At 38.9% G+C, this 14,615-nt stretch overlaps 1 protein-coding gene across 5 annotated transcripts in view; it reads right to left on the reverse strand.

The window, feature by feature from the left end:
• Enox1 (ecto-NOX disulfide-thiol exchanger 1) overlaps positions 1-14,615 on the reverse strand; it is a 533,584-nt gene that overhangs the window by 22,738 nt on the left and 496,231 nt on the right. For all 5 annotated transcript variants that reach the window (XM_076872046.1, XM_076872045.1, XM_076872047.1 and 2 more), the window contains one exon: positions 8,725-8,810. In XM_076872046.1, the coding sequence (XP_076728161.1) occupies positions 8,725-8,810 (86 nt within the window). The remainder of the gene's footprint in view (positions 1-8,724; positions 8,811-14,615) is intronic.

Below are 14,615 nucleotides of genomic sequence, written 5' to 3' on the forward strand. Positions count from 1 at the left end.
TTTCCTCGATATAATAAGGGCTATGTAATAAACCTATAGCCAACATCATAATGGGGAAAAACTAGAAGCATTTCCTCTAAAATCAGGTTCCAGACAAGGGTATTCACTCTAACCACTGTTACTCAATATAGTACTTGAAAATTTTAACATCAACAATTAGGCAAGAGAAAGAAAAAGCATACAAACAGGGACGGAATCAAATTATTCTTGTTTGCAGATGATATGAATCTGCACATAGAAAAATATAGTTTTCCCTAAGACTATTAAAAGTGATAAATGAATTCAGTGAAGTAGTAGAGTACAAAAATCAGTAGCTTTTCTATATACCAATATCAAATTTACTGAGGAAATCATGAAATCAACCCCATTCACAATAGCCTCAAAAATTGAGATAAAATAAAAATACCTAAGAATAAACTTAACCAAGGAGGTGAAAGACCTCTATGATGAAGATTTAAAAATATTGAAGAAAACAACTACAAAAAATATGGCAAGACCTCTTATGTTCAAGGGTTAGAAGATTTAATATTGCTAAAATGTCCATATCACCCAAAATAATACATATATTCAAGTCAATCCCCAACAAAATACCAATGACATTCTTCACAGAACTAGGAAAAATACTAAAATTCATATGAAAACACAAAGGACCTTTCAATATTGAGCAAAAGAACAAAGCTAGAAGTATCACAATACCCAGTTTTAAGACATATTATAGACCCATAGTAACAAAAACAGCATGGTATTGGCATTAAAAACAGACACATACACCAAATGGAACAGGATGGAGTTTCCAGATATAAATCCATACATCTACAGCCAACTGATTCCAACAAAGGTGCCAAATACATGTGTTAAGAGAAAGGACAGCCTCTTCAACAAATGGTGCTGGGAAAACCGGATATCCACATGCAAAAGACTGAAACTTGGCCCTTATCTCTCACCCTGTACAAAAATCAACTCAAAAATGGATCAAAGACCTAAGTGTAAGACCTGCAGTTCTGAAACAACTATAAGAAAACATAGTTGGAATATTTCAAGGCATTGATAAAAGAAATTATTTTCTGTGATTCCAAAAGCACAGGAAATAAAACCAGAAACTAACAAATGAGGTTACATCAAATTAAAAGCTTCTGCACAGCAAAAGAAACAATCAACAGAGTGAAGAGAACCCACAGAATGGGAGAAAATATTCATCAGCTACATCTGACTGAGGGTTAATATCCAGATATAAAGAACCCAGAAAACTTAGTAAAAGAATAAGTAACCCAATTATATTAAAAAAAGGCAGATGATCTGAACTGACACTTCTTAAAGAAGTAAAGATCGCAAATAAGTATATGGAAAAGTGTTTAACATTTTTGTCAGAAATGCAAATCAAACTTTTACTTTACCCCAGTTATATTGCTATTATTAAAAAAAAAACAAAGTGGGCAGAGCAGAGCCGCAGCCCGCGCCCGGAACAGGCCCAGGGACCCGACGGCGTGGTAGTCACGTCACCCCAATTGGAGTAGGGGCAGAGCAGAGCCACCGCTCGCACCCGGAACAGGCCCAGCGGCCTGCCGGCATGGTAGTCACGTCATCCCAATTGGAGGAGGAGCACAGCCGCCGCCCACCCCTGCAAGGGAGACTTTTCAACAATACAAGAGCAATATAAATATATAGGGGGAAAATTCAGTAACACAACAATTTCACCAAGCAGAAAGAAACGCAAGCAGTATGAAAAGACAAGGAAAGAAAGGACCACAAGCAATGCAGGTCAACTCAACTTTAGAAGAGGTAATAGCTGCAGCAGATGGAATGTCAGATAAAGAATTCAGGATATACATGCTTCAGATGATCTGGAGTCTCAAGGAAGACATTAGACAGCAAAATCAGACAATGAAAGATCACTTCGACAATGAATTACATAAACAAATCCAAGAAGCAAAAGATCAATTATACAGGGAGACAGAGGTTATAAAAAACAAACGTAAATCCTAGAAAGGCAGGAAGCAATAAACCAACTTAAAAACTCAATTGAGAATACTACCAGGAGAGTAGAACACTTAGAAGATAGAACATCAGACAATGAAGACAAAGTATTTCAACTTGAAAAGAACATAGACAGCTCAGCAAGACTGTTAAGAAACCATGAGCAGAACATCCAAGAAATATGGGATAATATAAAGAGACCAAACTTAAGAGTCATTGGGATACAGGAAGGTATAGAGGTCCAAACCAAAGGAAAGAGTAATCTGTTCAATGAAATAATAGGAGAAAACTTCCCAGACTTGAAGAATGAGACAGAATCCCAAATCCTAGAAGCCTATAGGACGCCGAATATGCAAAATCATACGAGATCCACACCTAGACACATTATAATGAAGATGCCCAACATACAGAATAAGGAGAGAATTTTAAAAGCTACAAGAGAAAGGAAGCAGATTACATTTAGGGGTAAACCAATCAGGATAACAGCTGATCTTTCAACACAGACTCTGAAAGCTAGAAGATCCTGGAATAACATATTTCAATCACTGAAAGAAAAAGGGTTCCAACGAAGAATTGTGTTTCCAGCGAAATTAAGCTTCAGGATGGAAGATGAAATGAAAACCTTCCACGATAAACAAAAATTGAAAGAATTTGCAGCTTGAAAACCATCTCTTCAGAACATCCTCGGCAAAACATTACAGGAAGAGGAAATGGAAAATATCAATGAAAACCAACAGCACGAGTTAGGACAGTAAAGGGGGGAAAATAATCAAAGAGGAAAACAAACCATGTTTAGTAACATAAATAAACAAATATGGCTGGAAGAACAACCCATATCTCAATAATAACCCTAAATGTTAATGGCTTAAACTCACCAATTAAGAGACACAGGCTAGTAGAATGGATCACAAAACAATACCCAACAATATGCTGCCTTCAGGAGATGCATTTGATAGGAAAAGACATACATGAAGGTGAAAGATTGGGAAAAATCATATCACTCATATGGACTTCGGAAACAAGCAGGAGTGTCCATACTCATATCAAATATAATAGATTTCAAGCCAAAGTTAATCAAAAGGGATAAAGAGGGACACTACATACTGCTCAAGGGAACCATACACCAACAAGACATAACAATCATAAATATATATGACCCAAACAATGGTGCAGCTATGTTCATGAGACAAACTCTTCTCAAGTTCAAGAGTCTAATAGACCACCATACAACAATCATGGGAGACTTCAACACACCTCTCTCATCACTGGACAGATCTTCCAAACAAAAGTTGAATAAGGAAACTATAGAACTCAATAACACAATTAATAACCTAGACTTAATTGATACATATAGAATATACCACCCAAAATCAAGCAGTTACACTTTTTTTCTCAGCAGCACATGGATCCTTCTCAAAAATAGATCATATATTATGTCACAGGGCAACTCTTAGACAATATAAAGGAGTAGAGATAATACCATGCATCTTATCTGATCATAATGGAATGAAACTGAAAATCAACAATAAAAGAAGTAAGGAAAAATCATGCATCACTTGGAGAATGAACAATAGGTTCCTGAATGATCAATGGGTTATAGAAGACATCAAGGAGGAAATTAAAAAATTCTTAGAGATAAATGAAAACACAGACACAACATATTGGAATCTATGGGACACATTGAAAGCAGTTCTAAGAGGAAAATTCATTGCTTGGAGTTCATTCCTTAAAAAAAGAAAAAACCAACAAATAAATGATCTAATACTTCATCTCAAAATCCTAAAAAAAGAAGAGCAAAACAACAGCAAAAGAAGTAGAAGGCAAGAAATAATTAAAATCAGAGCTGAAATTAATGAAATCGAAACAAAAGAAACAATTGAAAAAATTGACAAAACTAAAAGTTGGTTCTTTGAAAAAATAAATAAAATCGACAGACCCTTAGCCATGCTAATGAAGAGAAGAGAGAGAACTCAAATTACTAGCATACAGGATGAAAAAGGCAATATCACAACAGACACTTCAGAAATACAGGAGATAATCAGAAAATATTTTGAATCCTTATACTCCAATAAAATAGAAGATAGTGAAGGCATCAATAAATTTCTTAAGTCATATGACCTGCCCAGATTGAGTCAGGAGGATATAGACAACCTAAACAGACCAATATCAACTGAGGAAATAGAAGAAACCATCAAAAGACTAGCAACTAAGAAAAGCCCAGGACTGGATGGGTATACAGCAGAGTTTTACAAAACCTTTAAAGAGGAACTAATACCAATACTTTTCAAGCTATTTCAGGAAATAGAAAAAGAGGGAGAACTTCCAAATTCATTCTACGAGGCCAACATCACCCTGATTCCTAAACCAGAAAAAGACACTTCAAAGAAAGAAAACTACAGACCAATATCTCTAATGAACCTAGATGCAAAAATCCTCAATAAAATTCTGGCGAATCGGATACAAAAACATATCAAAAAAATTGTGCACCATGATCAGGTAGGATTCATCCCTGGGATGCAAGGCTGGTTCAATATACGGAAATCAATAAATGTTATTCACCACATCAATAGACTTAAAGATAAGAACCATATGATCATCTTGATAGAAGCAGAAAAAGCATTCGACAAAGTACAGCATCCCTTTATGTTCAAAACTCTAGAAAAACTAGGGATAACAGGAACATACCTCAATATTGTAAAAGCAATCTATGCTAAGCCTCAGGCTAGCATCATTCTGAATGGAGAAAAACTAAAGGCATTCCCTCTAAAATCTGGAACAAGACAGGGATGCCCTCTCTCACCACTTCTGTTCAACATAGTTCTCGAAACACTGGCCAGAGCAATTAGACAGACGAAAGAAATTAAAGGCATAAAAATAGGAAAAGAAGAACTCAAATTATCACTATTTGCAGGTGATATAATTCTATACCTAGCAGACCCAAAACGGTCTACAAAGAAACTATTAGAGCTAATAAATGAATTCAGCAAAGTGGCAGGATATAAAATCAACACGCATAAATCAAAGGCATTCCTGTATATCAGCGACAAATCCTCTGAAATGGAAATGAGGACAACCACTCCATTCACAATATCCTCAAAAAAAAAAAATAAAATACTTGGGAATCAACCTAACAAAAGAGGTAAAAGACTTACACAATGAAAACTACAGAACCCTAAAGAGAGAAATAGAAAAAGATCTTAGAAGATGGAAAAATATACCCTGTTCATGGATAGGCAGAATTAGCATCATCAAAATGGTGATATTACCCAAAGTTCTCTATAGGTTTATTGCAATGCCAATCAAAATCCCAAAGGCATTTCTTGTAGAAATAGAGAAAGCAATCATGAAATTCATATGGAAAAATAAAAGACCCAGAATAGCAAAAACAACTCTAAGAAGGAAGTGTGAATCAGGCGGTATAGCAATACCAGACATCAAACTATACTACAGAGCAATAGTAACAAAAACAGCATGGTACTGGTACCAAAACAGGCAGGTGGACCAATGGTATAGAATAGAGGACACAGAAACCAATCCACAAAACTACAACTGTCTTATATTTGATAAAGGGGCTAAAAGCATGCAATGGAGGAAGGATAGCATCTTCAACAAATGGTGCTGGGAAAACTGGAAATCCATATGCAACAAAATGAAACTGAATCCCTTTCTCTCGCCATGCACAAAAGTTAACTCAAAATGGATCAAGGAGCTTGATATCAAATCAGAGACACAGTGTCTGATAGAAGAAAAAGTTGGCTCCGATCTACATACTGTGGGGTCGGGCTCCAAATTCCTCAACAGGACACCCATAGCACAACAGTTAATAACTAGAATCAACAAGTGGGACCTACTCAAACTAAAAAGTTTTTTCTCAGCAAAAGAAACAATGAGAGAGATAAATAGGGAGCCTACATCCTGGGAACAAATCTTTACTCCTCACACTTCAGACAGAGCCCTAATATCCAGAGTATACAAAGAACTCAAAAAATTAGACAATAAGATAACAAATAATCCAATCAACAAATGGGCCAAGGACCTGAACAGACACTTCTCAGAGGAGGACATACAATCAATCAACAAGTACATGAAAAAATGCTCACCATCGCTAGCAGTCAGAGAAATGCAAATCAAAACCACCCTAAGATACCATCTCACTCCAGTAAGATTGGCAGCCATTCTGAAGTCAAACAACAACAAGTGCTGGCAAGGATGTGGGGTAAAGGGTACACTTGTACATTGCTGGTGGGACTGCAAATTGGTGCGGCCAATTTGGAAAGCAGTATGGAGATTTCTTGGAAAGCTGGGAATGGAACCCCTTCTCGGTCTATTCCCTAAAGACCTAAAAAGAGCATACTACAGGGACACTGCTACATCCATGTTCATAGCAGCACAATTCACAATAGCAAGACTGTGGAACCAACCTAGATGCCCTTCAATAGACGAATGGATAAAAAAAATGTGGCATTTATACACAATGGAGTATTACTCTGCATTAAAAAATGACAAAATCATAGAATTTGCAGGGAAATGGATGGCATTAGAGCAGATTATGCTAAGTGAAGCTAGCCAATCCCTAAAAACAAATGCCAAATGTCTTCTTTGATATAAGGAGAGTAACTAAGAACAGAGTAGGGAGGAAGAGCATGAGAAGAAGAGTGACATTAAACAGGGATGAGAGGTGGGAGGGAAAGGGAGATAGAAGGGAAATTGCATGGAAATTGAAGGAGACCCTCAGGGGTATACAAAATTACATACAAGAGGAAGTGAGGGGAAAGGGAAAAAAATACAAGGGGGAGAAGTGAATTACAGTAGAGGGGGTAGAGAGAGAAGAGGGGAGGGGAGGAGGGGAGGGGGGATAGTAGAGGATAGGAAAGGCAGCAGAATACAACAGACACTAGTATGGCAATATGTAAATCAATGGATGTGTAACTGATGTGATTCTGCAATCTCTATATGGGGTAAAAATGGGAGTTCATAACCCACTTGAATCAAAGTGTAAAATATAATATATCAAGACCTATGTAATGTTTTGAACAACCAACAATAAAAATTAAAAAAAAAAGTGAAGCAAAAAAATAACAAATGCTAGTGAGTATGTGGAGAAAAAAGGAGCTTTTATACACTGTTGTTTAGATTAGTACAAGTCACTGCGGAAAACTAAAAATAGAACTTCCATATGATTCAGCTATTCATCTCCTGTTTATATATACAAAGGAAATATGTCAGTATACAAAAGAGATATCTGCATACCTGTGTTTATTGTGGCCATATTCACAATAGATAAGATTGGAATCAGCCTAGGCACCAGTCAACAGACAAAGAGATTAAATACACACACACACTGGTCTATTATTCAACCATAAAGAAGGATGAAAGCCTTCTTCATTTGCAGCTAAATAGATGGAAATGGAAGATAATATGTGAAGTGAAATAAGCCAGGCATAGAAAGACAACTACTGCATGTTCCCTCTCACATATGGAAGCTACTAATGTCAACCTGAAAGTAGAAGAGTGATTTACTGGGTTTTGGCAGGGGTGAGGGTAGTTGCATATGGTCAATCCATGCTGTATGCATGTGTGGAAATATCACACCAAACCTCATTGATATGTACAATTACTATGTGTTAATAAAACTTTTTAAAAAGTATTCTATAATCCCTTCTTTCACCTTGTTTTGGTTTATCATAAAAAGTCATGAACCTCTATGACTGAAAAATACTTGTAGTTCCAGATGATCTTTCTCAAAGGGGAAGTATCAGATCCTTTGAAAGGCCAAGCAGTTCTCTGATCATGTATTGATTACAGTCATTGGAGTCAAATAAGAACACAGGTAGTGATTTATCTCATGCTAACCCCTGAACAGTTAGAATGACTTACATGTGTCCATGCAGGTCTACAGAGGTGCAGGCTATTGACCTCGTTATACCAGTTCCATGTATTTTGCTGTGCCCAATTTGGAGAAGCCTTTAATTATTTCCGCATTCCTTCCAGCAGAAAGTTGATTTGCTACTCTGCGTCCCCATCCTGGGCTCCCCAGGCAGCCCTGGTCAAGGACCCCTCTTTATTTCAATAGTGGCCCCTCTCATCGTTCACTTGAATTCAATACATAAATTGAGCTCTCTTTGTCCCTTCTCTTTTAGCACACAAACACTGCAGTGGACTAGGAATGTAGCTAATTTGCATGTGAGAAAAGCTGTGCTTCAGAGAAATGGGGGTGATGTCTGACTCTGGATGTGACCCCTGAGAGGAACGGCTGAGAATACCTTTGCAGTAATTTTTTTCCACTTAGAGAATAATGCTCAAAAACAGCCATTAATACAATGTTCTTGAGAGTCATGTCAGATCTTTGTTATCTGAGGTGATTTTTCCTCTATTGTGTGAAGTCCCTAGCTGGGATCCCCCGAGAATATGGCCTGAGTATGCTGCCCCTTTAGGCACCCTCACTTGATTTCTTCCCTTGTTATGGGAACTTTCAGGCCAACCTGTCATTTTAAATCTCTCATTAGCTTTGCAAAGAAATTTGACATTTGCTGACAGTCATTGTCATGTTAGATAACTGCTTTTGCTTTCTTTCTACAAAGATTAAAACAAGTGAGAAGAAGACAACTCTCTGCCAAAACCCGAAAGGAAGCGCCGAGGAGCCTCTGTGGGCTCTTCTATCTGGATGCAGCTCACGCAGACTCCACCTGCAGCTAGCAATCAACACGCTAAATTTCAGCAATGAAAGTTCAATTGAGAAAAATCATTTACCTTGGAGTCCAGCTGCTGCATGTATGACCAAAGATATTCTATATTGGCTCCAAAAGGATGGACGTGAAGAAATGTTGATATGATGCCTGAATAAAAAAAAAAAAAAAGCAAAAACATTGAAAAGTACTTAGAGGCAAGTGAATGTCTCAGTTAAATAATGTCATCTAACCTCAATGACTTTTGTCAGGTTGAGTTATGGTCTTGCTATTTCTAAGAGAAGTCAACAAGCATTCAATAACAGCACGTTCTGGAGATGGTACAGTGACGTGGCAAACAAAATACTCGGTCCCCTAGAATGACAGTAGTTAGCAAAGCTAGACTTTGAGATGACATTTAGATGAATAAAGGTATTTCTAAACAAAGACTCCTGGAAGCAGTTCAACTACCAATTTTATGCTTGATTTACCAATACAAAATTATAGTTATTGGAAGGATAAAATTATCTCTTTTCTTTCTCTCAGTAGATTTTGCAGTGTGAAAATGGCTAATGTGGTTGTGTCCAAAATCACACTGTCTCAAGTTTTCCTGATAATTGCAGTTCTGATTATGAAAAATGCATAATCCATATTCTCCAAACTGCCATCAGAAGAAGTACACATTCTTACTTTAACATTTGCTGTTTCCCTCTGGTTGTTGCTGTTGTTGAAAAGAAGCCAGCTTGCTTTCCCTTCCTCTGCTGTAATTTACAAGATCATTTTATAAGGTCTGGGAATGGATGCTTTGGCTGGAGTTTGAATATAAATCAGAAGGTTTTTCCATCGTGAAAACCAACTGTTAGCGTAATACTGACAAACGAACAGCTGGATGTTGGTGTCAGGGCTGAAGCAGAAAGTATTACCCACCCATCCTCCCTGTTTCTGTGTTCCCAAATCAAAACAGTGGAGTCGACTCCACAGACTGTATTCTGCTTTTTGTTAAGAAGTGCTTACACTGACTTCTGGAGGGAGGGGGTACCAGGAATTGAACCCAGGGGTGCTTAACCACTGAGCCACATCCTAGCACCCCCACCCTTTTCTTTAGTTGTAGGTGAACACAATACCTTTATTTTATTTTTATGTGGTGCTGAGGATCGAACCCCCTGCCTCACACATGCCAGGCAAGTGCTCTACCACTGGGGCCCCAGCCCTTTTTTAAGAAAATTATTTTTGAGTCAGGGTCTAAGTTGTTCAGGGCCTCGCTAAGTTGCTGAGGCTGGCTTTGAATCTGGGATCCTCCTGCCTCAGCCTCCTGAGCTGCTGGGATTACAGGTATGTGCATTGTGCCCAGCTTACACCGACATTTTTAAAAATTTAATTAGTCATACATGACAATAGGATGCATTTTGACACATCATACACAAATGGAGTACAACTTCTCATTCTAACATTTTTACACTGATGTTTTTAAGTGCTCTTTTAAGCAGGTCTCAAGATTCATTAAGTCTCTTGTTCTGTTTATAGTGAACCTTGATGCTTGGGAGCCAGAGGTCAAAGGGAAGATTGTCACTTCTGTAGCATGTACTCAGAGAGAGCACCAGGCAAGCCTGTCATTCTTATGTGAGACCATCCTATATTTGCAGGTGCCCTTGGACTGATCTGGGATAGGGCTGCATGGCCCCCCGTTTGTGTGCTGCTTGAGATGCTCTGGGGTGAGTGTTCATTTTTAAAGAAAAGTTCCCAGATTATCTTCAGGACAAGGAAGATAGAACAGAGGGTCTAGACTGATCCTCTGAAGGCTGCATCTATAGATTTGTGAATGAGGAAGGTAGAAACAATTACATATGTCTGTGAAGCTAAAGATATTAATTTTCAGAGACTGGCCTGAATTATAAAGAACTACCATTTTATTCTGAGGGGGTGTTATTTCTTCTCTCTCTCTCTTTGCTAAAATGTCTTTTAATGAAATAATGGTGATAGTAGATTGTAATGATGGTAGTTTTAATATTTTTAAATAGCAACCTGAAAAAATACATTTTATATGCCTGTTTAAAATTTTTTTAATCAGATTTATTTTGGAAGAGCTTCCTAGATGAATAAACAAAGCCTTTTTTCAGCTCCCTTGAAGGAACTGGGCTATTCCCTGAAATGGTGAAAGGATAGCTGTTACTCAAAAGCTGATGAAAATGCTCCAAACCTTCTAATTGGAGATGTTTTACAGTCCTCTGGAGTAACCTCAAGTTGTGGTAAGGGGAACATGAGGGATTGAGGATGGAGAGTTTAGCTAAGGTTGAACTGGAGGATTTGCAAAAGGATGAACTCAACAATTGTGCTGGCCATTTCCAGGGAGAAGTGGGAGGCTCCATAGGTAAGAATGAGTTTCCCAGCAGCAGGAAATACAATTGTAAGTGGCTAATTTGGAGGAGGGGAAAGAAAAGCAGGGGAAGTTGTCAGTTCTACTTGGCTTTTCTGAATATCTCAGAACCTTAAAAGCTACTTCAGAAAAATACACAAACCAGTTCTGTACAACCAGTGGCAAATCTCATTAGGAAAGCCCACTTAAATAGTCTATGTAAAAGCATTCCATCAAAACCATCTAGTTTATTCTTATTTTTGAACCTCATTACAATCAAGGGAGCAGCTTTAAATTAACCCAATAGTACAAGTTTTGTTGTTCTTCATTCACTTCCTTTAAACACTTGTTTAGCAGCAATGAGGTCCGAAGGTGCTAGGGGATTGGCACCACGTAAGATAGAGAGCCTGCTGTCATGGAACTTTTATTCTAGGGGGAACAACACAGATGATAAACACAGAGATAAAAAATAAAGGAAATATTTCCAGATAGTGGTAAGCATAAGGAAGAAAACAAAACAATGTGAGATGGGAAGGAAACAACCACAGAAAGCCTAGGGGTTAGTTAGGTGTAGGGGATAGATAGTGCAAAGCCCCCCTGAGGCCAAAATGAGCAGGCTGGAACACTGAGCATTAAAATAGAGGTAGGTAGGGCCTCTGTGCCAGAGTTAGGGGTCTGGTTTAAATTCTAAATGCAGCAGGGAACCAAAAGAGGAGCTCAAAACTAAGCCCTGAGGAAGTCTAAAAGTTTATATTGAAGAAAACTCAGCAAAGAAATGTGGGAGGGTGTGATCAACAAGAAAGAATGGCCTCGAGATGAACAAGAGAAGAAAGCGTTTCCAGAAGACTCACATCTGAATTCAACCATGCAAAGTGCAGTTGACAGAGGTTGTTGAGAGACTGGCAATATGAAATCCTCTGGTCATTTGGGCAAGAGTAGTTTTGGTGTGAGGATGCAAGCCAGACTGGAGTGACTGGAGAGGGAGGAAATGGAGACTGTGAGTCCAGACAATGCTTTGATGTGGAGCAGGGAAATGGGCTGTTGGTTGAAGAAGATTATGGGGTATAAATAGGTTTTCCCTCTCTTTTCTTTTAAAGGTCCAAGATAAGAGAGCTCATGAGTGTATATGATGAGGCATGTGATCCTGTGCTTGCATACACGGTCACACGAAGGCTCCGTGGACATGGAACTGCAGTGCCAGCAGGGAGGAGGTCCTGTGAAACCTGGATCTCCTGCTGAGCCACTAGGGGACAGTGGTCTGGGGACAGCTAAAGATCAACAAGATGCTTGTGGACAGAGGCAAGCCTGAGAATGGTAGGAAACACGTGTGGTTTGGGCTGATGCTTCTTGGTGTCCTGGGATTTTAAAAAGGTTCAACTTTCTAAAAAGCAGCGTGTTCTGCCTATATGGTAAGTGCACAACCTGGTCTTGCATATTGGTTGGTTTTTGTTTCATTTTTATCTTTATTTTGTCCATCTGTCTTACTTTTCAAACAAACCCCTCAGACTATGTTTGGGTCTTTCAGTGAATTGCTCCTTGTATCTGAAATGCCCTTGAAAACCTCTTATCCATTCATCCTTTAAGAACAGGCAGACCGTCCTGTCTTTTTGGCAAGGCATCTTGAACATATGCAGTTGCCCCTGTTTCTTATTTTAGTGCAAACCTCATTCATTGTAGTGAATTGCTTCCTTTCTCACTGTGAACCTCTTGAGGGAAGAGATCCTCTTACCACCAACAGTTAAAATGGGCATTGGCATGGCTGTAGGATGGCCAGTACTTCTCCAAACATGGTTCCAGAAGTGCTGGCTTCAGTATCGCCATGGATGCTGTGGGGTGGGGGGGATCCAAGTTTCTGCCTTTTCCATAAGCTGTATAGGGGATTCTTCTCCCCAACGAAGGCTGATAATTCTTATAGTAGGCTCTTGACAAATGTTTGATGATTTACTGATATGGACATTTGTGCCTCAGAAATAAGATTTAGGTCAATGACTCATTCTTTATGGTCAGTAGCTTTCCGAGAGGAACTCACTCTCCAGATTACTTTGCCTAGGCATAGCCTAAATATAGCCTCAATGCTAATGACTGAAAACACCACAAAAGTCACTGCCGAACATTCTGTAAATCTTCTCTCCACTTTCCATTCATCCGCTCCCTGGTACCCGAGTATCAGGGGAACATTCCAATTTTGACTGCACAATTGTGAGACGGTGACAGTGATGAAAACGGTGGCGTGAGGGGGCCCGGAAGTGAAGAAGCACCTTGGTGATGCACAGTAAGGGTTCTGATCTGCATAGAGGTCAGGATGGACAGAAGTCTGTCTGATCATTAAGAATTTAAGAAGAGTTCTCAGAGGACCAAGGGAGGTTTTGAGGAAAAGCTACTTTGTAAACACTGTGAGTTGCTGGAGGGTTTTGATTTTATCTGAAAGGGATTCAGTGATGAATGGCATTGACAGGATGCCAATCAGAGATGCTGGCATGGGAAATCTATTGGGTTAGTATTCCAAAGTAAGAGAAGATAGGGATACAGACCAAGTATATTATCAACATCTCCTCAGAGCCATTAGCTTATCAATAAAACATCTGATCCATTCTCCTTAATAACAATTACGTAGGGGTTTCCAGTCAGCCACAGCTCCAAAACTTCAGACCTGAATACAAAGCACTGACTCATTCTATCTCAAACAACTTCAGCATATGTCAGATCCAACACGTAGACCATATGTGAAATGAACAAGGAGTTCTGGCATAGACACCCGGTAGCGGCAAGCTGACTTAGTGTGAGGCTACAGCAGAGCTATGAAACATAAAATGCCACCCAGCAATGGCCCCAGAAAAATCTAATCCTTTATGGTCCAGTTATATGTTAACCTGTCTTCACAAGGATTGATTACAGAATAAATAGTCCCCAAATCACAATAATGAAGTGCCTTCTAAAGACCTATTTCTAGTTGAGTTGAAACTGAGTACCTGATCCCCATTCATTGTCATGAAGGAAGATTGGCACAATGGCTGAGCTCTCAGAAGCCTCAGGATCCAGATCTGCAAAGCTCCAAATGTTACCTGTGAAATCCCACTGATCCTCTCATAGATATCAACTCATATCCCTTGAAATGAAGATTCCAATTTAAAAAAAGTGCTCATGAGAATATCCAGATAGGACACATGCTTTTATACAGATAAATCAGTGTTCCAAATAATCGAAAGTAACTGGGATTGCTTATTGTTTATGAAGTTTGAGCCTCAGTTCTATATTCTCAGTAGGTGAAATCCATTTGAAATCATTTATTATTCACTCCCCCTCTCCTTCAGGTGATCAAGATCTGTGCCAGTATGCATTTCTTATACGACATGAATGTGTCCCAAGAGGGGATCAGGTCATGTGCATTGACGGCACATCATGTGTACTATGGACACCCATCTCTGAGGATGATTTTGCCAGTTACTATTTCCAACTGAGGGAGATCTTCTGCTGTGCTCCTGGGATTCTAGACTGGCTCAGGGTGTACTCTAAGCCTGTATCCTTGCTACACATTTAATTTTTCCAGCAGAATTGCAGATTATTTTAGAACTCTCCAGTTGTACCCTAAGTCTGAGGACTCTCAGAATCATTCTACCTGCAAG

The sequence above is a fragment of the Callospermophilus lateralis genome, chromosome 12, assembly GCF_048772815.1.
Source record: "Callospermophilus lateralis isolate mCalLat2 chromosome 12, mCalLat2.hap1, whole genome shotgun sequence".
Classification (NCBI taxonomy): Eukaryota; Metazoa; Chordata; class Mammalia; order Rodentia; family Sciuridae; genus Callospermophilus; species Callospermophilus lateralis.